The sequence below is a fragment of the Chelonus insularis genome, unplaced genomic scaffold, assembly GCF_013357705.1.
Source record: "Chelonus insularis isolate UGA/USDA-ARS -01 unplaced genomic scaffold, ASM1335770v1 contig_24_pilon, whole genome shotgun sequence".
Classification (NCBI taxonomy): Eukaryota; Metazoa; Arthropoda; class Insecta; order Hymenoptera; family Braconidae; genus Chelonus; species Chelonus insularis.
In genome coordinates this window covers 1,298,007-1,323,184 of record NW_023276446.1, presented here as the reverse complement: position 1 = coordinate 1,323,184, position 25,178 = coordinate 1,298,007, and the positions used below count along the sequence as shown (strand labels likewise).

The following is a 25,178-nucleotide window of genomic DNA, read 5'->3' as shown; positions in this document are numbered from 1 at the left end:
CCTTCTGAAAAGATGTTTCTCATTCATTGATTGTAAAATTATAGAGGGAGTTGTTTACAAACCAAGTATTGGTTTCTAACCTCAAATTTATAAACAGTAACTGAATAAAAACATCCTGTTGACGTTAATGTTTATTATTTAAATTGTGTTAGAATTAATATTTGGTATTAAGAATGGCTGATGTACGTGATATTTTAGACATTGAAAGTCCAGCTGCTGCGGAATTAACTAAAGAATCAATTTTTGGCAATGATAAAAAAACTAAACGAAAATATGAATACAAAGTTCCAAAACGGCCTGAAGGAATGCATAGAGAAGTTTTTGCACTTTTATGTAAAGATAATACTGATGTACCTCCTATATATCCTACTGATACTGGAAAAGGATATAAGCAAGCAAGAGCCAAGTTGGGTATGAAAAAAGTTAGACCTTGGAAATGGACTCCATTTACTAATCCAGCACGTACTGATGGTGCTATATTTCATCATTGGCGACGAGTTGCTGATGCAGGAAAAGAATATCCATTTGCTAAATTTAATAAAAAAGTTCCAATACCATCTTACACTAATGTAGAATATAATCAACACTTAGTTATTGGTGGATGGACTCGAGCAGAAACTGATCATCTATTTGATCTTTGTCGAAGGTTTGACTTGAGGTTTATTATTATTCAAGATCGTTGGGATACTTCTAAATTTCCTGCAAGAACAGTGGAAGAATTAAAGGAAAGATATTATCAAGTTTGTGGAGCTTTAACTAAAGCTAAGTCTCATACAGATAAAATATTTGTCTTTGATGCGGAACATGAAAAACGAAGAAAAGAACAGTTGAAAAAACTATTTGAAAGAACACCAGAATTAGTTGAGGAAGAGCAAACACTTTTAACTGAACTGAGAAAAATAGAACAACGAAAAAAAGAAAGAGATCGTAAGACACAAGATTTACAAAAATTAATTACTGCTGCTGATCATCAAGCAGATCCACGTAAAAATGAACGGAAACCATTAAAGAAAACAACTACATCATCTCGAAATAGACCAAATAAATCAGACTCTGCTTACACTCAAAAGCTACAAGTCGTAGAATCAGCGGGAATTAAATTTCCAGATTTTAAAAATAGTGGAGTCAGTCTTCGTTCACAGAGAATCAAATTGCCAAGTAGTTTAGGACAGAAAAAAACAAAAGGAATCGAGCAGATGCTCAATGATTTAAAAATTGAATTAAATCCACCTCCAACAGAACAAATATGCCAGCAATTTAATGATCTTCGCAGTGACATTGTTCTACATTATGAATTAAAAGGAGCTTTAGCCACGTATGATTATGAATTACAATCACTACGTCATCAGTATGAAGCACTTGTACCTGGCAAAGTAAGTCATTGATTTTCATAAATGTTATTTATTCGGTCTTTTATTATATATTTCTAACTACATTTAATAATAAATTAAACATTTTTTTTCTAGACTCTGACGATTCCACCAGCTTTATTACCAAAAACAGAGCCAGATGTGAAATCAGAAATAATCGACGTAATTATGTAGTTGATTAATTAAATAACCCGTGCATTACTTATTCAATAATGTAAGGTAATTTTTTTAAAATTAAGATTATGTATAACTAATGGTTAGTAAATGTAAATAATAATAAAATTTGAATAGTTACTTGTATCTCTGTGTATTTTATATTGTCGACAAAAAGTAACAATGTACGGTTAAACCGTATAATTTATCTACAACAATCTACAATAGATTACAATATAGTTTTTAGTTTTCTTTTTTTCAAGTATTAATCTTAGGCTGATAAAGATAAAATAATGTATAGATGGAGGAAGGAGAAAAACATTTGGATGGTCCGACGTGGCCTCCTTTTTTTCTACTCCACTCTGTTTTTAATGTTTTTATTTTTTGATCGATTAATTCAATTTCTACGATGATAAATCACTCGATATTTTCAGCTGTATTTGGTACGAAATAATGAATATTTATTTATATATATATATTCGGCAACAATAATTGATAAAATCCATTGCCAGTTTTTAAGAGGCATTAGGAATTGTTTCAGTTATGAAAAGTTTTAAAAGTTTAGTAGGATGCAATAATATAATTAATCATCGTTAGTGTTGATCAAAATGTTTTGAAATACGTAATCAATCATCGACTTGATAAAAGTTTCATATTTTCTAACAGAAAAAAATAGATATATTTATTTATTTATTATTTTTTTTCAAATCAATTCTTTTGTTTACCAACTAATTTAGTAGCTTATCTTGCATACTGTTCGTTTATATCATAATCGTAGAACACACGTATTCATTCATTGACGATAATTAATGTTAACTAATTTGATCAAGCGAAGACTGTATACAATAAGTAAGTATAAATAGCACTGAGTTAGTAAATATTTAATAATATGAAAGGAGTAAATGGAAGCGAAAGTATTCTACAATTAATAATAGTGTCATTTTATTTTTTTCAGTGAAATATTTTTCTCTATTAAATCTCTTAAATTGATAACGTTAGTAACTTCTAGTTACACGTTAACAATTAATTCCGCGCTGCGGAATTCCAACTATCATCTTATATATTTAAAACAATCGTTCATCTATTATAGCACTCCGTTTCTTATATGTAAATATACTCATTCGTTAATCTATATTTAGCATAGTTCATGATAAGTGATTGTGATTGATTGAATAGTGTCAAGAATTAGTAAAAAGCAACAATAGGAAAGATTGAAATTGCTTTGAGTATAACTATAAGCAGAATAAATTAGTTTTTAATGTGTACTGCATAAAAATCTTTGAAATTTAAGATGTTTATGAAAAAAATAATAAATTAATTCTTCTTTTAATTAACTTGCAATTAAATTTTATCTTTTTGTTTTGAGCACTTAAATAATTGGTTAATACATATATATATTTTTCATTTGAATACTCAACAGTTAATTGAATGTTATATGTATTAAACCTTCTTCTTCATTAGAACAATTATTAAGACGATACTTAAAATTTATTATATTCAACATTTGATGATTTATTTGAATTTTTACTGTGTCAAATATGATAAAATATTTTTTGAAGTCATTAAAGTGTAAAATATTTTATAATTAAAAAAGGAAAAAATTTCCTAATTCCAATATTGATCTATAAAGTTTTTCATATATTTTTTTTCTTAAACTTCAAAGAACGATTGATTTACAGAAAAAATATCTCAAGTACGGTGAAATACTGTAATTATCGCATCTGAATTATTTTTCTTTTTGTTTTTATCCTTTTAAATTGTGTTTTTATGAGTGAGAACTGCGCAGCTGCATTTAACAATTGATTTAGTGAATACATTGATGATTTCGTTATATTTTTTTTCTCCATATAATCACACATAGATTACTGGCCGTAATAACCACAAGTGTAATGCTACTTTTTTGTAGTGTTTTATTGAGAGCAAAAACTTGTATTCAGCCGATTAGTTTATTTTTTTTTGATAAGCAAAAGTAAGCCAAATGCAAAAGAATTAACGACTGATGGCCGTCATACATAACATTCAAGTTTTTCGTTAATATTATAATAATTTAGTCTCATTAGTTTTTGTCTCATTATTTATATTTTGATATTTTATAATAATCAATAATGAACAGTTAAATGATAGATAGAATTATTGTTGCATAGTTAATAGTTATTATTATCATTATTATTATTTTAAATTTATGTTTTTTTTTTTAAAATGCATTGTGAGAAAAAATAAAGTTATTTTCATAATTAACAAATTTTTTTTAATAATTATCAGTAATCATTGATTATAACAAAGAAAATAATTTTTTCTCACACTGATATTATTCAATTATAATATTGAACATGATAAATCGTGTGTATCATCGAGAAATTTCCTACAAAATATGATTTGATAAGTTAATAATTATTCTCTACATCTTTTTTCATATCTTTCAACAATTCTTAATATACAATACGTGTATTTAAATCATTCTTTTATAACATGAACAATATCAATCAGTTTTCAGTTTATGGTTTATTACTATATACATATATACACATACAGATATGTACAGAACAACATATGGTATATGTATATGTGAATATAAGAAGTACATATACTCATTTAACATGTATGGTAAATAGATTACCAATTCGTAATGATAATAATGGGAATAAGAATAATTATTTTCTTTTATCATATGTGTCTTTTCCTTTTAATATATGAGAATATTTCTAGTCTTTTATGAGCATTACATTCGTTCATCAACATTCTTCTTTCACTCTTTCATCTTAAAAATTAAACAATATATTTATTCTATATAGTAATAATAATAATAATATGTTAATAACACAATAATAATAATAATAATAATGATAATACAGATATTATTTATTGAATTATTTTCTATGGTAGACAACAACGATTAACCTACGCATGTATTTAAAATTTTTTCCTGTTCTATCTCGTATTTTTTTATTCGTATATACCGTAAAAATTTTGTATATAAGGATATAATAAATTTTTAATGTTATTTATTATTATTATTATTTTTTCTTACTGCAATTGTACACAGTATTTATCGCAGTGGGGCCAGTATCATAAATAATATATGTGAAAACTATTCACTGAAGTAATTAAACATTAACACAGATTTGTAAATTCACATTTGTCGATTTATTCATTTCTACAATATTTATTTTTCCTTCTATATATTGTTGATTATTTTTTATTTTATTATTTTTATTTTTTAATAAAACATTCAACAGCGCTCAATAGTTTATCATTTCGATGAATTTACGGCTGTGAATAAAATGCGTTAAAAAAAGTATTTAAAATTATCTAATATTGAAATGCATGACTATAATTTTGTATTTTGTGTACAGTAAGGTATTTTCATTTTTTCTCTGATTTTTGTACAAATATATTCATTTATTGGAAACGATATCAGTCACTTTTATTTTTCTAATTACTCTCATTTACTAATAATTACGTGTCTCAATTAACAATATCAATTTTCATTTGGCCTAGAACTTCACTTTAAAGGAATAATTATTTAACTAACTAATCAGTTGACTAATTAATTTCATTAAAAGTTTATATACAGTATTGCAAAATAAATTTTCTAATGTTATTTTTTTTTATGAAAAATATCAAAAAATAGAATTTTTACATTAAAACATGATAGAGGTAAGAAACACGGCTTATAAAATAGTTAAATAATTAGTAAGTCAGTGAGAAATGATTTGTGAAGCTCTTGGCTTTAATAATTCATAAATAAATACCAAACAACTAACTGATTAATATAATAATAATAATAATAACAACAATAATAACAATTTCCATTATCATTATTATCGAAATTGATCCATTTAAATGATGTGATATTAAATTAAAAATAATTAAAATTTGAATATCAACTTCTTTTGCTATCTCATATTACGCCTGTTTTCATTGGTGATAATTTTGCCGAATGACTAGACCAGTCTTGATTAATTTTGTCGAAATTATTGTGATTAATCACAATAATAATATCACTTATCGGCACAAAAGGCGAATATTGCTCTCCTCACTAATCTGATACTGACTCCGAAAGCGATCACCATTATTATTTTAATTATTTTTGTTTTTTTTTTATATATATGTTTAATAAATTAATAATGACTGATATTATGTCGTAAACTATTTAAATCATCTACTGTTTTAAAATGAATTTTAGATGAATTATAATTTAGTAACATGTGCTATCATCGTCGTATAAATAATAAGATTGCAAAGACAATCTTCAACTTTATAATATCCACAAGGTATGGAGTGGTCGTTGATAAGGAAATATTACTTTAAATATTTCTTATGTGTAAAATAGTTGAGAAATATCATTTATAAACATTAGAATCATTATTATTGTTATTCTTATTATTATTACTATTATTTTTATCATTATTATTATTATTATTATTAAAATTTAGTTTAAACTTGAGTTTGTAGAAAAAGAAATATGTTGTGGAATAATTGATTAATAAATGGTCCAAATATTTTTTATAAATAATAAACAATCTTATGTACTTTTTGACTACATCATTTTTTTGGGTTTTTGTTTTTTAAATCTCTTTAATAAATCGTTCGTTGGTTCTGCACTCGTGATGAGATTGCAATTAATCTCAAACTGCATATGAAAATGTTTGGAAATGTAGTGTATGTTTAAGATTGTATTACTGAATAATGCATTTAACTTTATGACTAGTTATAATTAATAAGATGTTGACAATGCGGCATTTTCTTTCTTTAACAACGTCAATGGACGGGGGAACTCTATGCGATTTCAATGTATTAACATAATATAAATAAGTAAGATAATAAATTTTTTTTTAATAATACGATATACGGAAAAATCGTATAATTAATTAATTTATAATTATATTGATCCTACCTATTGATTAATAACTTGCCTTACTATATTTATTTTATTTATAATAGGCAATATCATTTAAGATATTACCTCATTATTATTATTTTTTATTCATTTTTTTAGTAATCTTAAAAACTTTAACGTTTATCTAAATTGCCTTACGAATGAATGTTCCTATTCTAATATCGTTTCTAATGATATATCTAAATTTAAACGTCTCTTTCTCTGATATGTGCGTTCATGCCTCATTTTATTGTTATTATTATTATTTTTATTATAATCTGACAAGTATAACTGTTTTTCCAAGTTATAATGTTTTTTCAATTTTTATTATTTTTTTCATTGTCAACTTGGTGTAGCCATCAGCTTTAATACGACTCTTGTGTATGCATGAAATCACGTATAATGTTTTTTATTTTTGTTATTACTTTTTATAATTTGTTCCATATGAGATTTTTTACAGTTGCATTTCTTTACCAAGAGTCAAATTTCATGAATTAACAGGCCAACATTTAAAATAATTTTTTGGTTTTCGTTTACACAAAGTTTAAAAATTTTTCTGTTGCGTTGAAATTACCTGATGTTCTTGTTTTTAAGTTTTAATTATCGATTATTATTGTTTATCGGCCACTCCTGCCCTCAAATTTATATAATTTAATCATATAATACTTAGTACAAATTACAACGGTTTGTGAAATTTACATTTAGTATCTTCGTTTAGCTATTTAATTGAGTAGATTTAACTTAATGTTGTATTATTGTATAAAGAAGAAAGAAAATAATTAATACAAGTGTGAATATTTCTGAGAATATAAAAAAGATATTTTAATACAAAATATTTCTAATTGACCTAAAAAATTTGACATAATTATTAGGGTTAATTATTTCTTGTGTCAATTGTTTATTTTAAACTTGAATTATGTTTTATTAATATTTCGTATGTTAAATAATAATAATATTAAAATAGAATTATAAGTAAATTTAAATTAAACTTGAAAGTCTTTATTACAGCATGGTATTTTATCAAGTTCATGCATTAATACTGTTATTATTAAAAATAAATAAATTCATTTGATTCAATCAGGACATGAAATTTGTTTAGGAAAATTAACACTAATGAAGCTGATATTATTCATCAATCTTGAATGTTCTCAATTTTTATTTCGAGTTCTTTATCCATAAATCTACATCAATATAAAAGATACGATTGACCCTTACTATTTATGAGCTTTCGTGATTACGAAATTATACTTTTTTTTATATCAAAGAAGTAAATGGACATTTTTTCAAATATTTCTGTCAAATTTTAAAATCTATCGTAAATAACTTTTATAAGAATGATTAATAATTGACACAAAAAATAATTTTAGAATTATTTAACATAATTTTAATTTGGATGTAAAAGAAATCTTTTTATAGAAATTATTATTATTATTGTTATTAAAAGTAAGTGGGAGTAAAATCAAAAAATGGCGTTATTCATTAATGTGATAGTATAGGAAACAACCAAAAGGTCACGCAACGATAGACACGAAGAGTAAACTGTAATCAGACCGCCGTATATATATATATATGTATATATATATATATATAAATTAATAATATATATATATATATACATATATAGATTTATCGAGTATAAATGATCAACCAGAATATTTTTTACGGTTCATTTTGTTTAAAATTTTATCTAAATACTAAATTCTAATTTCGCAATGTAATAGGGCGTTGTCATTTATTATTCGCGGATTGATATACTTCGGGAAGATCGTATTGTGCATAATTCGCTAATTTTATTATGTTTAATAATAATTTATATGTATATTTATATATTTATATATTTAGGTATTAATCACCTATTTAATTTTTGTATATTTATATATACACATTTATTTTCTTTTTATTTTACACCTATTTAACTATTGTACCGAGTAACGCTACTTCCACTATGTATAATCGTACATATCAGCAACAATCGATTTTACGTTAAATGTGTTATTCAAAAAAAAAAATTTTTAAATAAAAGAAAAAAAATTCAATAACGCGAGATTGATTGTTACTGATTATAGTACAAAATCTATTTCAACGACTCACCGACGGCTATTTTTTATACCGATGCCGTAATACATTAGACGCTTTATTACAATTTTTTTGTTCAATAATAATATGTAGTCAATACAGTAGTTTATGAATTTTGCATACGAATGTTATGATGTTGTAAAAAAAACCTAACTACATAATTGGGTTAGCTACAATGGTTTTTATAAAAACGTCTGTGTGGCATTTAATAATTTTTTACTTATCTATTCTTCTTTTGTTTATACTTATTACATTAATTATTGTATCAAAAACAAAATATATATATATATATATATATATATATATATATATATATTAAATCAATTTATGATTTTACTTATTTCATTAGATGGAGATTAATATGCACGTATATATAAGTATCGAACTAAATTTTATGTGTAAGAATCAACTTTTTAATATGAATATTTCTACGCTTTGAACCACTGTTTTCAATAATACCATTATATAATGAATGTGTTAACATTTATACAGTTCATTTTTTTGAAATGCAATATTTTACATAAACTATATTCATTATTGTATGAATTATGTATTTTACTTTTTTTTTGTTAATCATTCAAGTCTTTTTGTTTTATTATAAATTTCATTAATGACTTTATGGTGTTACAATGTACAACAAATTTTTTAATCACGGTTAAATGGCGATTTTAATTAAGCTATAAGGCTGCAATGAAGCAGTCAAAAAACTCTTTTTATTTTTTTATATTTCATGATTTAATAGATTATGCAAAAATTCTTTCATTTATGTATATCAAGCTTTATTTTTACTTTTTATTTCTTAGCTACTGTACTTGTTCAATTTATTCATAAGCATTCTCTACACATATTCGATCATTCAATAATACTCCATCATTATTTTTATTATTTACATGAAATGTAATGTTTCAATAAAATATTTAAAGTCTCAAATTTTTTTTTTTTTTAGAATATCGTGACACTCAATTGTAAGAACGTAAAAACCTCATTTACTGAATCATAATCTATACTAATATCCTCCAAATATCTAATTCACTCGCAGTCGATTTATATTAGTATATTTATTTATTAAATACAAAATTGCGAAAATTTATTCTTATCAACTACTCTAACTTCTTGATAAGTGTTTTGTATTGTTCAAACAATTGAGAGTTTATTGTGTCAAAATTAAACTAATATCATTTCTTTTAAGTAAATAAATAAATAAATGCAGACGTCTTTATAAAACCGTTTACAAATTCATACAATAAAAAAATTGCATGATAATAACTTCAAGGTTTATACATATTTACAGAGCTTACTAAATAACAGACCGACTTGAGAACTATTTATTTGTAATAATATTTGCAAATAGTATCGATAATTGCAATAAATATTATAATAATAATAATAACAATAATAAAGATAAATAATAATAATAAGAATAATAACATAGTAATATGTGAAATAAAATCGGTGAGTCAGCGAACACTTGAGTGGTTGTACGTTGCTCGGTTTAAATATTTCCTAAACGGGACACACGAGTATTTGGTACTCAAACATGAGTGACACGGCAACAAAAACAAAATATAGAAGGAACATAGTAAATCCGAGGCCTCTGTTCATTCGCCACTTAAAGCAAGCAATGCTTAGGATAACAAAGAGCAGCATGCAGAAGAGTATAGCGATGCTGCAGACCATCCCGACTGAGTTAACTTCTACTGGTTTGCCGTAAATCAAACCATATAGAAGCCATGGCACCGGAAGCCTGTATAGGATACCAATCAATCAATTATTTCCTTTATTTTCACCATCATCAGACAGAAAAAACATCATTTATTTTTAAACAATTAAAAGATTTAAGATAATATTAATATAATTTTTAGTGTTGAACTTTTGGTCTGATAAGAAATTTTTATTAAAAGAAAATACAGATTTAATACGCTGAAATGAAATTTCTAGAAGGTTAAAAACTGTTTTCCTTTTGGAAAGGATTTTTCCTCTGTACGTAACAGTTGACAATTTCTTTTGATTAAAAAAAGTAAATTGAAAACAACGTTAATAAAGAAATGAATAAAAATGAATGAAATGAAAAGAAATAATTTAAGAAAAAAAAGTAATAAATGAGTATTTACCCAACAGTCACGTCGAATATATTGCTACCGACGGAACTAGAGACTGCCATATCACCAAAACCCTTTCGTGCCACAATCACGCTCGTTATAAGATCAGGAATACTGGTTCCAGCAGCCAAAAATGTAAGACCCATTACCTCCGGTGGTATTTGTATTGTATCACCGGTAACATTTGCCCACCAGACCATCAGGTACGAATACGCTGCTATCCAAAATATCGATCCAATGAATGTCACAGCGAAGAATTTTTTACCTAAAAATAATTCATTCATTATTTTTTATTCTTATTACTGATCAATAATTTGTAGATTTATTAGATTGTATCTTACCTTTTGGGGTTCGCGTGTCAGGTAGAGTTAGCCAAAGAGGAAATATAATAGGCGCAACCAGAATGTAAGTTAGTCTCTTTTTAGGACTATTGGGCCATGCCATATCCAGTGCTTCTGGTGGCTCATCTTCTTCACCCTGAATGACATATAAAAATAAACTCTTTTTACTTTAAATACAGACAAACAAGCTCAAAATTATAAAAAACTTTTCAATACTTGTGAACATCCATTGTACATATTTATACATATCTGTACGTTTACGTACTTGAAAGAAAAAAAGAAGAGATACAATGAAAATCCTGAGAATCATAACAATAAATCTAGAACTATCGTATTCCCATGGGAATGGATTTTATTTCACTTGTTATATTGAGAATTCATAGCAAACAAAAAATAAAACAATGCTCTGACCTTTTGCTCTGTTGGAGATAGGTATGATACTTGATGATTTGGTGATTATATTATTAAATGACTTTTATGAACTTTCTAGTAACAAGTTATTGTAATAGATCTGCACATCAACATTTATCTAAACATCAAGGCCATTACATTACGTGTTTATACTATTTTTGAAACAATAGTCTTACGTATAAGATGACAATTAAATTACATCTATCAAGTGATTTGTCGGGTTTGCAATTCAAAGACTTATTTATTTGGGTTAAGTATTTCAATTTATCTTATATAATAAAAATGACTTGATTCACTTGATTAACTTGTCATTTCTTCGTAATTAATAATTAATATTTATCAAGTTATGTTGAATCTTACACTAGACAATTTTTGTGTAGTGTAGGTATTTTTTATCAACATTTTTACATTTTTATACACATGGCATAAGATTGATGTTGCAAATCATCTATTATTGACCTTTATTCCAATCCTATAATCAATAATTGGAACAGGGTGACTAATAGGAACATTTCCATTAAGCTTTTCAATAGCCACTAATCGGAACAGGATTACTAATTAGTATGATTGCCCAATAAGAACTAAATAATGGAACACAGAATTGGCCTTACAAAAATGTGTCATTTTATTTGAAAATACTTGCAATAATATTTATAGATTTTCTATTTTATTGAATATTTTATTCATATAGTATAAAAAATCAATAACGTTCATTGTAAAGTAAAAGAAAAAAATATCTGTGCAGTATAAATGTGAGATAAATTGAAGATTAAAGCTGCTAATTTTTTTCTAGTGCATTTATTTTTTAAACTTTTTATTTTAATCTCTGATATAGAAGTGTAATCATTAAAATTACTTGGTTATATGTTAATCATTTTAATGGTGATTATCTAAATCAGTAGATGTAAATATAAATATCAAGTTAAATAGAAAAAAAAATTTTAGTGCTACGTAAAAAGATAGAAAAAGAGTGAATAATAGATTAAATGCACCAACCGATTCAAGCCCGGCATCAAAACCAGTAGCAATGCCACCATTAGGAAGTTCCTGAATACCAGCAGTGGTTCCAGCTGTGGTAGTGGTTGTGGTGGTTGTTGTAGTGCCTTGAGAGCCTTGCTGAAGCTGAAGAGCAGTTTCTTTGGAAGTAGCACCTGAGTATTGTGCTGACGTTGACGCAGCAGCACCATTTTGAGGCCTCGTAGCATCCAGTAACACTTTTAATGATGCTATAGCGTGCAGCTGCGTAGCTTTATCGTCCACTTTGCCTGTGTGTATACAAAAAAAATAAAGTGTCAGTAAAGATAACTATGATTGACATATTTCGTGACAATCAAACATTTTGTTAATAATTCTATTTGCTATCACATGCATTTACTAACTAATCCTATATAAAAACGTGTCATTCAGTTGAAGACACTGATTGTAACATTGTAAGTACATCAGAATACTTGAACACTCACTCACACACACACCCCCATGTATAGATATATATGTATATCAACTATGCTTGAAGGCAACATTTGAAACAAGCTCTTGAAATTAAAGAAAGTACTCACTCGTGTAATAGACCGTGAGAGTCTTAAATGAACGACTTTAACTGACTTAAACTATGCTAAATTTTACTAGTCTCCAGCTTGCCTATTAATTTCTGGTAATTAATGGATGATTAAACATTATTTTTGTCATTACTCCTTAATTAAATCTGCTCAAATTAAGCTTTATATTTTTTTTTACTAATTTAAATGACTTATTTCAATGTTTTTAACAGTCAAGTCACGTTCTTGTTCTAATTTACGCATTTTATGATATGAACAAGAATTTGTTTTTCATGAAAAATAAATTTAATTGTTGGCATCAATGAATTAGTTTATTTATCAGTCATCAAATAAAAAATTGTAAATAAAATGATAAAAATATTTTACAGATTCATGCATATAATTATCTTCATGAAGAAGTTTGGGTTTGTTACTGAAATTATGTTTTAAGTGGTAATAAACAGACCGTGATTGCTTTTTAACCCGTAACCGCTAATGCTCGTTCCAGAGACGACAGTATGATTTTGTTAAAGAGAAAAATTATCATACTTTTCCCAACTAAAAAAATGCACCCTCTCTCTCTCTCTCTCTCTCGTTTTCTCTAGCTTTTTTTTAAATAAAAAAATATTATCTAACATTCTATCCCAAGTTTATAATATATTTTATATAATTAAAAAGTATGCACACTATTTTTTGATAGTTTTTGTCATGTTGTAAATTAATAAAGACAACATTGATAATAAAAATTCTATGTAGCACAGGCTTGATTGTATTTTACTAGACATTAAAAAAGCAACTATTGACAAAGTATGTATTTGAAAATGTTCTTCTAAAAAAGCATCGAATAAGTTTATTCTCTTCCATAAAACCCAAATTTATGCTCAGCAATTTAAAATTTCTGATCTCATGATTGAAAGCTTTTTATCAGAGAGGTACCAAATATCAAATTTACTGGACAGTCGACATTTGGGCTTTTATATAGAGCTTACCGCGACTATCGAAAAACGATCTATCTTTTGGTTTGAATGTGAAGGAGGGGTGAGTAGGAGCAAGAGAGAAAGATATAGAAAGGATCCCAAAGGATCTACTGGGAAAATGGTAAAATGAGCAAAGGAGGCTAAGGTCACTGAGCGAATGAGCGTAGCGCGATCTAAGTATCGATTTCTAGAGTTTAGCACGGTTTATAGTGTTGTATACAATATGGCATGAAACTTGCTTTCTTATACTTAGCCCCAACGTTTTATTCTAAATAGCTTGATCAACAACGTTAATGGTTGTCTAACACTTAGTTTATGCTCTACTTTCTTATCTTTTATATAACTATTTCAAAGTCTTATTTATAATTATTAAAATTGGAACTGCTTTTGATGAGAAAGATATCAGGAACTTGATCACTTCAATTAGAGCTGTGGTAGATAATTAATTATCAACTTTAATGCGATATATAGAAAGATTAACATTACATTCTAAACAGCTTATTGTTATCAATTAACAATTTAAAAAAAATTCTAAAGTTTTTTCTTTTATCCAGATTGTATCATCAATATATGTAAATGACTGACCATCGTGTTATTTGATATTTGGTTAAACTGACATACTTTAATCCAGTTTATGCAAATGTTCATGAGATTGGATTGAAAATGAACATATACTGGTTGAATAATTATTATGATAACATGTTTATAATGTTATCTTTTTCAAAATTAGCTTCAACATCTGTTGGTTGATATTATTCAAGTCAATCTGGTGATTTAAAAAAAGGAAACATTGACACTGGAGCTTTATTTTTAAAAAATAAAACTCTAAAATACTTTTATGAGATCAAATGAAAATTTATCATCGAGTTAAATCAAACTATGACAATCACAGAAACGAATAGACTTTTTTTTTATTATTTTTCAAATGAATTTTTTTCATTTTCTTATTCTTCTTTCAACAGCAGGTCAATTGATTGAAATTATCAATAGGACTGCAAAGTGGAATGTCTATCTGTATGGCAGGATATATCCAGAGGGTTCTGAGTCAGCCAAAACGGCGAGAACAAACGGCGGCGGCAAGCCAGAGGCGACACATGGCTAGAGGTGAAACGTGGCATGAGGAGGTGACCCGATATTCCGCGCATTCCTTCTGCATCGCCTAGTTGGAATGAAGCCCGACATCCTTACTGTTCTTGCGCTCATTTTGGTCCAAATCGTGAGAGCTTTCCAAATCATATAAGTGTCTGTAGCATCCGTTTGCAAAATTGTGACATTTGAAATGTATATATGTATATATATATATATTTTTTTTTCTATATGAATCATCTCCAGTATCATATTATCTGTCACTGTTATATAGACACCTTGAATGAGTGTATAGAGAAATATAGAGAACTGATGGAATAATAGTTAAGAGGGTGGAAATGATAACGATGATGCGGATAATGAAATATAATAAAAGAATAAAAAAAAAAGGAAAAAAAGATAATTGGGAAAAAATTTGAGGAAAAAGATAAGAAGGTATAACCTCGAGCTTGCGAAATGTACAGTCACTAACGATCGATAGAGCGGTTTGTAGGTCAGGGTCTCGATACACTCGCTCTACTCACGACTAGGTACGTACTTGGGTATACACTCGAAACACTACACAGGAGAAGAGGGACGGGCAATTCGTGGCTGTTACAAAAGCAAAAGCTTCGGCCTACATTATCGAAAGCAGCAGAATTAACCTTCAATACTAGCAAGATATAAGGTGCAGGTGCAGTGGGGAAAGAGGATGAAGAAATGACTGTAGATGGGATATACCATCTCTTACTTATATTTTTACTAGGTTTTTTTTTCTCTTTAACAAAGACATTCTCACCTTCACTCAAGGGCTCACACAAGTTGCCAAGTTGATGTGTACTGCACCAGTAAGTAGTGAGCTTTTGTGTCTCTCTGACAGTATATACTACTACGTCAGAGAACACACTATTATGGTTTTCTACATTGTCTCAAGTTCTGGGGGACTATCTACCACTTGAAACATCATCACCTGATCATTCTCTCGTGCATCGGCAAAAATACTTTGCTTTTATGGTTAATCATAATCATTATTTTACACTCCTACACTTTGAGTGTGCAGGATCTAGTTGGCAGCGTGCTAGCAAGCAGACAGGCGAGAGTGAGAGAGTGTTGTGAAGTTATACCGGGGCGGGACTGACCGTCGTGGAGCGGATCAATTGTGTGGATCATCAATTGTAGTAGGCCGTGCCTAAACTTGGCGTGACTCTCTCTTGAAGAGTGATGACCGCCACTACCACCACCTGGGTGAGATGATTGTTCACAGACACCTTGCCCACTGCTACTTCCACCTCGACTACTGCATCCGGCATCTGCATTTATTGCTGCTCCACTGCTTCCACAAGCACCTGAAGTCCCTCCTACACTTGTCTCACTGCTATTTGTTGCATTTGGATGCTGCTGAAACATATATTCATCATAAATAATACTATTTATTTATCATTCTTATCATCAAACTTATTTTATATCTCAATATACATTATCAATATCTTTTTCAAATATTCTACATACTTTTTAAAGCTATTTTTACTAATATAAATATCGATAACTATTTTCTATTTGGATGATAAATGTTATCAATATTTATCAAAAAACTCTAGGGAATGATGTGAAATGGAAAAGCATGTTTTTTTAGTTCACAGTACAAAAAAAGAATAACCCTTTTAAGATTATTGATCATACAAAAATATTCGTTATAAATCTCTTACAAGATGACAGAATTATCATGCTTTAATGATAAAAACAAAAGCCTATAAATACACTATTATAATTAAATTTCTATTTTAAGCAAAAAAAATTTTTTTTTTCAATTTCCCTCTCATATTTATGCAACAATACATTGTCGTTATTTAAACAAAAAAATTCTCATTTCAAACCATGCCAAAAATTACACTTGACTAAAAGTAATAGACTTATTTGCTTTTCTATAAGATAATAATAACCTGGAATAAAAGAATGATTGTAGAGTTGATGAAAGTGATGAGAGTATAAAAATATTAGTGTGACAACAAAAAAGGAAATATATGTTTATAATTTGAATATACTAAGAAGACGATGAGGAGAGTCTAAGTGTGGTCATACACAATAGAAACTTGTCGAGGTGGTTATTTTGCGAGGGTTAATTGCAGTGAGTGCCTAGAAGTCGGTCAGCTGCCTTCAAGACTCCACCGTCTACTCTATATATGTTACTCTCGTCGTTTCGTATACTCTATTGATTCTCTTGGTTAAAGTATAGAGTGATCCTACACTTGCATTTCAACTATTGTTTAAGAAGATTCATTTAGTAAATGTGTTTTTTGAGTGTCGTAAAGATAGAATGAAAGGAAGTGATTAAGCTTAATTAGAAAAAATGTCTTCATTATAAGAATCCACTGTTTTTATTACTAATAACAATCATCAAGTAGTACAAGCATGAATTTAGCCATTTATATGTTAATATTAAAACTGTCTATAATTTATGAGCATAATTTCATACAAATGTGGACTTAAATATTACGAATCTTTACAATTAAATTATCAAGGAAAAAAAATTCATTCAAAAACATTCAATATCATTAATTAAGTTCAATTAAAGTCAACAAAATTTATTACATTCTATTTCTATTGATAAATACATATTTAAAAGTGCTTATAAATAAATACTAAATACCTTGAACACGTTGTGTATGAGAAAAATTATTCATTTCATTACTTATCATACAAAATAGATGACATGATTGACTAGTAATTAGTTGACTGTTTGATTTATTATTATTGTTTATTTCTTTGGTCGAAGGTAATTAATATAAATATAGTTATATTCTGAAAAAGCATTTAGTGTAAAGCAATGAAAGAATAAAAATAAAAATGATTTGTTATTTTTATTATTAAGTGTCTAAATACTTATACATTACTCGTACTACTGAAAATAAATATAAGTAGTAATAGTATAGGTTTGATCAGACTACATGTTTCTATAAATAAAAAATAATTTCCAATTATTTATAACATTTTTTATGGTCCTGATCGGGCACTGTGATACTGAGATTTCTGATAGGATGAAAAATAGTAAGAATAAAAGTTTACTGATAAGAGAAAATGGAAGATACACATGCGACTCACCAATGCCTGGGCAGCGCTCTGGTGCTGCAAGCAAGAAACACCCAGTTACTGTATAAAGTCTCAATATTTGTCAAGTAACTTGTGAAAAATAAAGATAAGAATAAAATAGACATAATAAAATGTTATTGACGCGTGAATTTTTTTTTTCAACAAAACTTTATAAGCAAATGAAACATATATAAAATAGCTCTACTAATTTATTTACTGTCATGTTGAGGTTAAAAAGTAAAGAGAGGGGAAAAAAATTTTCGCAAGCTTGACAGTTGATTGTTACTGCAATCAACGAAAGTACGTGTATAACTACGTACGTCAGCATGTATGGTGCTTTTAACTGAAAGTTGAAGGTATTGATCAGCAAAAGCTCAAGTATTGTACTAACAGTGCGCAAATAATAAATTTAATATTGAAAATAATGTTTAATAAAATTCTAGTGTATTTAATTTTCAAGTCTAGATTCAATTATCTGATTTATTTGCATCAACTTTTCACATTGTGTCAATGTATTTTTCTGATTATTATTTGAAAATATATCCATGTGTATCTATATATATTTTATTTGTGAATTTAATGATAACGTATAGAAATTTAAATTATGTCATCTCTTCTGGGTTGAAATTTCTCGTGGAATAAAAAACGCATTCATTTTTTTTATTCTTTACTAAAGCCAGATACCTTGTGTGTTGTCATGTATTTTTTTTAACGCTTGAAAGCTCACCAATAGTATCAGGCAATGCTTGTTTTGTCATTTTGCTTGTGAACGGAATGCAAATTTTCCATATTTACACTAATTTTAAGCCATTCATAATCATCACTGTTACAATAATAACCACAGTCACAAAATAATCAACATTTATTATGGAACAATATTTATGTTAGACATGATGAAGAGAATAAAATAGAAATAAAAAATAAACAACATAACAATACCAATCACAACAGAATTCTGTAATTAAACAATGAATTATGTCGGTTGTCGATTTTAGAAAACAAACTGGACGTGACATTGTCAGATGTATAGAATTAGTAGGAAAGAAGTGGGTAGAACAAATGCTGATATCAGCTACACTGTCCGCCTTTTGGTTCAGTCAACAGTCACAATATTCAGCCACTGTTATCAACATTTTTCTCTTTTAGTCCTAAATTAATTTTTAATAATAATTGGAAACTATTTTTTTGCCCCAGAAAAGTTGACGATATTAATAGATAGGATCTCTTTTTGATCATGATGATGATCATAATGATGATGATTGATTAAAGTGCAGAATTGAAATAAGGAAGCAGTAGAGCAGTAATCAATTTGATTAGGGTGTTAAGATATACAATTAGAAAGTATTGCCGAGATGGACTCACCGATGGCATGAGCTGGTCAGTCGACCGGACTCTGGTAACTTTATTTCTGTAGAGTATCCTCTTGACCAGCTTCTCCATTGGTTGATTCCATTTCATAAAGCTGACATAGGCCAGGTAGAAGCTAAAGAGAATAAGTGCTTCATACCAGTGTATAAAGTTGTCACGAAAGAAGTAGATAAGAGTTAGCAAGCTGACGCTGTAGAAAGTGCAATCGCGAAATAGCGGCCACCACGTTAAAGATAGAACCGTCTTAGAAAATATGGCACACATGCCAATGACAAATAGAATATTAAATACAGCAGACCCGACGATAGTACCAATACCCACATCATCAAATGACACGAAGACACCGATGATTGAAGTAAATAGTTCAGGAGCTGAACCTCCTGCTGCCATGAATGTTGCTCCCGCCACGTCATCAGCTATTTCAAGTTTCTCAATAATTACATCCAGTGACGGTACAAAAAATTCATCACATACTATTGCTAGTGCGACAAACATGTAGACAACACCAAGCACATGAAGAATCACAGCACCACGTCGTCGTTCTTCAAATGTAAATAAATCTTTAGGAAAAAGTGGTGCTTTGTCTGTTATATTTTCAATCTCATCACCATACTCTGTCTTGGCAAAGTGGTGATGATGATGAAGTGTTGCATTGTAGCCATCGTATTCATCATGATTGTCTGTGTTTACATGAGTTGAGTTATTGGAACCTGCAAGCGTAGACACAGGCGAGGCAGAACTGGGAAGTGGTAATACAGGATTACTAGGTACAGGACGGTGAGCCCTTGTGGACGACGTTGATGCTGCAATCAGCACCAGGAGCGTTGCCATCATCTTCCACACAAATATAACGCAATTTCCCTTCATACTTGAATGTCATACATACATACACTCTCTTTCTCTTCCTCTATTCTCTCGTACTTTTTTATTCTCACTTGCTTTTAATCACACCAGATCTAAATGTGTATCACTGCACCATCACCATCTTCTACATCACCAATTCTCCACTAACCACATTGATCACACAGTTGATGAAATGATGCTAAACGTTATCAAGGAGGCCCTTGGGTTATTCTATTAAATTTTGATCGCATCATTATTATCTTCTCACTTTTTAGAGAGACTAGGTGCGGCACTTGATTTATTATATCCTTTTCAATCCTATCCAATCTTCTACACAGATTCACAATCTAACCTATATATTATTACCTTGAAACCGCCAATTATTAACCATCAGTATTATATAAACTGACCCACAACATATCATAGTGATATGATATTGATGTTAATAATTAAGACAATATTAATAATAATAATCATCATTTAGGGTGTAAGCTTTTATTAACCTGAACGTCACGTTCGACACACCGACTGGTGCACAAACGACACCATCTACAGGAGCAGCAAAACGGCGTCGCCGCCGCGATGCCCGCCCGCTGCACACTGGAACAAACCCATTCCCGTTCTCTTTCCCGTTACGGTTACCATTCTTGCTCCCGTTCCTGTCTTTACCTCTTACACCCCCTGCTGAGTGTTAGCCCTCCCGTACGTCCTCCGCACGTCCTCTACAGTCTTCTCTGTCTTACTAGGCCAGTGGAGTCGCAATTATTGAAGTGAGACCATCCACCTGTACGCAAGCGCGGCTGTGTATAAATCCGCCACGAGCGGGACAGAAAAACGGCCTGGCAAACTGAAAAAGAGACAGTCGGTGTGGCACGCATGCGGTCTAAAGCACAAGACAAACCCTGTGCCGGGGCCCGCTCGATATTTGAGAGTCGACTCCACTATACGCTCTCTTCTATTCCACTACTATTATACACATTTTTGAGTCTTATCACCTCCCTGCCCATCTTATCTTTTGTCTTATAATAATGCTTACCAAAGAATCTCAACATCAATTTTCCTTTATCTTCCCCCTTTCATGTGTGCTCAACAGTGCCAAATATTAAGCAATATCACCACTATCATACTTTTATTTTTGTATCGTAATAATCGATTTTATCAGCAAGAGCATCACAAATTACTCTTTATTATTTTCCATCAGTTTCGATACATGAAAACGATCAACCCTTTTAACTATAGCATTGTGTAGATGTTGTATACACTTGCCGATTGTTGATCTAATATCTGACATCATCGATATTAAATTATTTCATCACAAATGGCTTGCTTAGAATTGTTTGAATGGCATACTGGTAGTATGTTTCCCTGCCATTACCTCCCTATACAATTGCATTCTACGGAAGAGTCATATCGCGATCGGTATATTGATAGAGTAAGTAATCGATACTCGTCATTGTCAACAATTATGCACAGGTGTTGGTCTTACTAGTGAATTGTGTGACATAGAAATAGATAAGAGATGATATCATCTTGATTTATGAACGTGAGTATATAATTGCTTAAGCAATCATTTAGCATTTTCTTTCTTTTTGTATTTGACAGGAGAGATAAGGTAGAAAAAAAATTATTCTCACGAATATATTATTTTATTAAAAAAATAATTGATATTTTAGTAAAACTGTAATTATTTCGTATTTAACGAATGTTTGTTGAGTTGTAAAATGAAATAGTTGTTTTTTGTAGCTATGTTTGTGCTTTTTGAATTTTTTCTCACTTAAAATATCCAATGGTGATAATTTATCGGCTAAGAATTCTCTTTACCTTTTCTCTCATCCACGAAATAGCTTTCTACAAAAGATAAGAGTGCTGAACATTTTCATCATCTGCGGCTGACTAAAATCCGCATTAACTACTTTTTCTACTTTTTTTTTATTATTATTCGCTTTTTAATTTCTTTATTCACTCTCTTCCCTATATATTTGCTTCTTGAACTTTTTCCCCTTTTTAAATAAAAATCGACTACAATTTAGATATTAAAAATTTTTTTCATCAAATAAATACGGTCGTTACAATTTTCATAAACCTCATGATTAATTGCCATTAAGAAGTTGACTTAAATACAAAGTTTATTTGTTTTAATTACAATAAAATTATTATTAATCGCTTCATGGGATAGTTATGTAATTTTTTTTTATAATAGTATCATTAATTTTTCATGAAAAAGGACTGTAGGATAAAAAAGCAGAAAGAGAAGGATGTAATTTTTTTTAGAAAGAATTAAAAAGTAGAAATAGTCTATCGACTGTGATGAACCTTAAGCTGAATGTCGGGAATTTTTTTATCCACATTACATCAGCAGCTTATGAGAAAATTTGGGCAGTATATATGACATATTCGCGGGTCGTTATAACGCGAGAAAGGTCGCTGGGGCGCCACGATGGGCACGTAATGGTGGAAAGTGGAGCGATTTTAATTTGCATATATTCCGGATTCCCGGACAATTCGGTCAGGAAGCACGTTAAAATATTATTGTAAAAAGAGAGCTCATAGAATAGAGAAATGTAAAAATCTCGACATTCGTTCTTTATCCGTATAATGCGAGTAGGAAGTTGGACTCTCGGAAATTCCATTAATGACTTCAACTTTCTTTTCCTCTTTTCTCATCTTTTTGCTTCATTTTTCGCTAACACTGGCTTTGCTCCTCTCTCTTTTATTTTGCTGGTAAATCAATTAAAAATATGTATAAAATAACATGAACGCAAGTAAAGGAGAAGCTTTTTACTTCGATTTCCGTCATGAAGTGAATACACTGAGAGCCAAAGAATTAGAGGGAAAGAGAAAAGTACCGGTAGTCGACATTTCGCGATACGAAATAAAATGGAGTAGATGAGAAGAACGAAGTGGAAAGCGGTGTGTTCCAATTCAATCGCTTCTTCCAATCGCCGTGAACCAATATTCGTTGTCGTCTTCTTCAAGAGAAAACGAAGAATTCTATTGAAACCTCGAGAATACTCTTCCTTGTCCAACTTAAAGGTTTTCATCGAGCCATCGAATTCAATACAATTACGATTGGAGAATATCAATTTCGTATTATTAATACGTATTCAAACAAATAGAACTGAAAAAATTCATTTATACTACACACAAAATATTTTACGTTCAACTTTTAATATCGCTAATTCATCATCCTCTCAAAATAACATAACTGAATATCAATTTCTGTAATAACTCCAAAATCAAATTAGTTTTCACAAAGTATTAATATATGTATATTGAATCATTTGTAATTATTTGGTAAGTATTTATAGATTAATATTTAAAAATTATTTTACATTAATTTTATTGAAAACAATATGTTATCACTAGTATTCCTGAAAAATATTCCAAAACTAATATCTGTTAATTATTAATTAATGAAATGTACAACTTAATTAGAAAGTCCGCTTATTAAATTGTTCATATTGTCGATTAAACATATTCGAAAGATAAAATAATTCAATATCAATCTAGGTAATAAATGAAAATTAAATCAAGCAATGGAAAATAATTTATCGAGAGGAAAACGGTGTATCGCATTTTCCGGATATTCGTGATGTACATGGAAAAAACTTTTGCGCAAAAACTATTCGAAAAAATGGTATAAAATTTACCCTTCTGTAATAATCTTACACCCACAAGTGTAAAATTACTATATAATGGTGGCAATATTTTTACACTTGGGTAGGGTAAAAAAATTTCCTTTCCTATGATAACTCTACTGTAGAGTAAATTTGACATCATATTTTGGAATAATTTTCACACAAATATGTTCTCCGCGTACACGGTAAATTTCTAATCGTAAAGTGTTTAATTTCCATGTACTTAATGTGTTTTAATATGACGTTATCCATCTAATTAACATTGTAGCCACTTCAAATGTACTTGAGTGTGTTCAAAAAGTGACTACAATGTTAATTAGATGGGTAACGTTATATTAAAACACATTAAGTGCATTGAAATAAAACACTACGACTTGCAGAGCAGATATTCATCTAAGTTCAATGCTAGAAAAGAATTGGTTATATCTTAATAAAATATTTAGCTAAAATTTGGAAATATTTACACTTAAAATAGTGTTTTAATAATATAATTTTTGAATGAATAAAATTGATAATCAATCTCCTCTATATGTATTCATATAATGTATATATATAATGACAATCTTTACGAATAAAGAGTGTATTTTTATATATATTTTTCACAGATGAGTATTCTTCCATATTTATGAAGTTTTTTTAGCAACAGCATCGATTTTTATAACAGTAACCCTTCGACGTAAATTCCACATCATCATAAATAACGATCGTGTATCATATAATGTCTGAGCTCAGACATTTTCAAGTGATATGGATATAAGACAAGCAGCAGCACTTTAGCATAATGTTGCGGTTATTTAAAAATTCTCTTCACCATGATGGGCTTGACCGAAAGCGAAGTTAAATGATGATAGACCCGAGTCACATGTTTTAACTTGGGCCAAAGTGTCGAAGAGAAGGCGAAAGAGTCTAAAAGAAGAGAAAATAAGTACGACAGCTGGCTGCTATGTTGCAGCAGCCGAGACAGAAGCTAGGGTGAAAAAGAATGAGAGTAGCTGATGAAGGAGAATCTTTTCTCAATGTCTATTGGTGTATAGAGTGGATGTTCTATAGAGTAGGCTGCTATAGCATAGTCGGAGGGCTCACCAGTTGTAGAAAATATTTATAAACGTTTTTCTTCCGCCACGGCATTTAATCGCGCTCTTGGGGGTATAGAATAGGCATGCGGGGGCAAAAACGGCTTTAGCTTAAGGCAATCTTACAGATTCTAGCCGAGGGTGGGGGATCGATTCTCCACCACGAAAGCCTTCTATTCGTCGTTTATCGTCTCGCGTTTACATACATTTACTTTACATTTATATATTCACCTCTTAAGTGATCCCTCATATCCATAATTCAA

At 29.2% G+C, this 25,178-nt stretch overlaps 2 protein-coding genes across 7 annotated transcripts; one reads left to right on the top strand and one right to left on the bottom strand.

The window, feature by feature from the left end:
* Positions 1–49: 49 nt before the first annotated feature.
* On the top strand, positions 50–1,670 carry DMAP1 (DNA methyltransferase 1 associated protein 1). Its single transcript, XM_035079616.1, has 2 exons — positions 50–1,373; positions 1,467–1,670. The coding sequence occupies exons 1-2, from the start codon at positions 174–176 to the stop codon at positions 1,542–1,544; spliced, it is 1,278 nt and encodes a 425-aa protein (XP_034935507.1). The 5' UTR covers positions 50–173; the 3' UTR covers positions 1,545–1,670.
* A 7,164-nt stretch (positions 1,671–8,834) lies between these two features.
* Positions 8,835–20,954, bottom strand: Nckx30C (solute carrier family 24 member Nckx30C). Of its 6 annotated transcripts, none has more exons than XM_035079400.1 (7): positions 19,356–20,954; positions 18,006–18,029; positions 16,046–16,304; positions 12,326–12,594; positions 10,919–11,054; positions 10,590–10,842; positions 8,835–10,222 (listed from the first exon to the last, which is right to left on the bottom strand). In XM_035079400.1, exons 1-7 carry the CDS (start codon positions 20,226–20,228, stop codon positions 9,982–9,984), a joined length of 2,055 nt encoding a protein of 684 aa, XP_034935291.1. In that variant the 5' UTR covers positions 20,229–20,954; the 3' UTR covers positions 8,835–9,981. The 6 variants fall into 6 exon arrangements, with proteins under 6 accessions (XP_034935291.1, XP_034935289.1, XP_034935292.1 ...); XM_035079398.1 differs by having other exon boundaries at positions 16,031–16,304; positions 19,356–20,953; XM_035079399.1 differs by having other exon boundaries at positions 9,982–10,222; positions 16,031–16,301.
* Positions 20,955–25,178: the final 4,224 nt, after the last annotated feature.

What these genes read in the sequence shown, in the direction of transcription:
- DMAP1 (XM_035079616.1), top strand. Translation starts at nt 174, where the DNA reads ATGGCTGATGTACGTGATATTTTAGACATTGAAAGTCCAGCTGCTGCG. An exon ending in AAGCACTTGTACCTGGCAAA is followed by an intron (nt 1,374 to 1,466) that starts GTAAGTCATTGA and finishes TTTTTTTTCTAG; the next exon opens with ACTCTGACGATTCCACCAGC.
- Nckx30C (XM_035079398.1), bottom strand. Translation starts at nt 20,228, where the DNA reads ATGAAGGGAAATTGCGTTATATTTGTGTGGAAGATGATGGCAACGCTC. An exon ending in CGACGGTCAGTCCCGCCCCG is followed by an intron (nt 12,595 to 16,030) that starts GTATAACTTCAC and finishes GTATACACACAG; the next exon opens with GCAAAGTGGACGATAAAGCT. An exon ending in TGACACGCGAACCCCAAAAG is followed by an intron (nt 10,843 to 10,918) that starts GTAAGATACAAT and finishes AATTATTTTTAG; the next exon opens with GTAAAAAATTCTTCGCTGTG.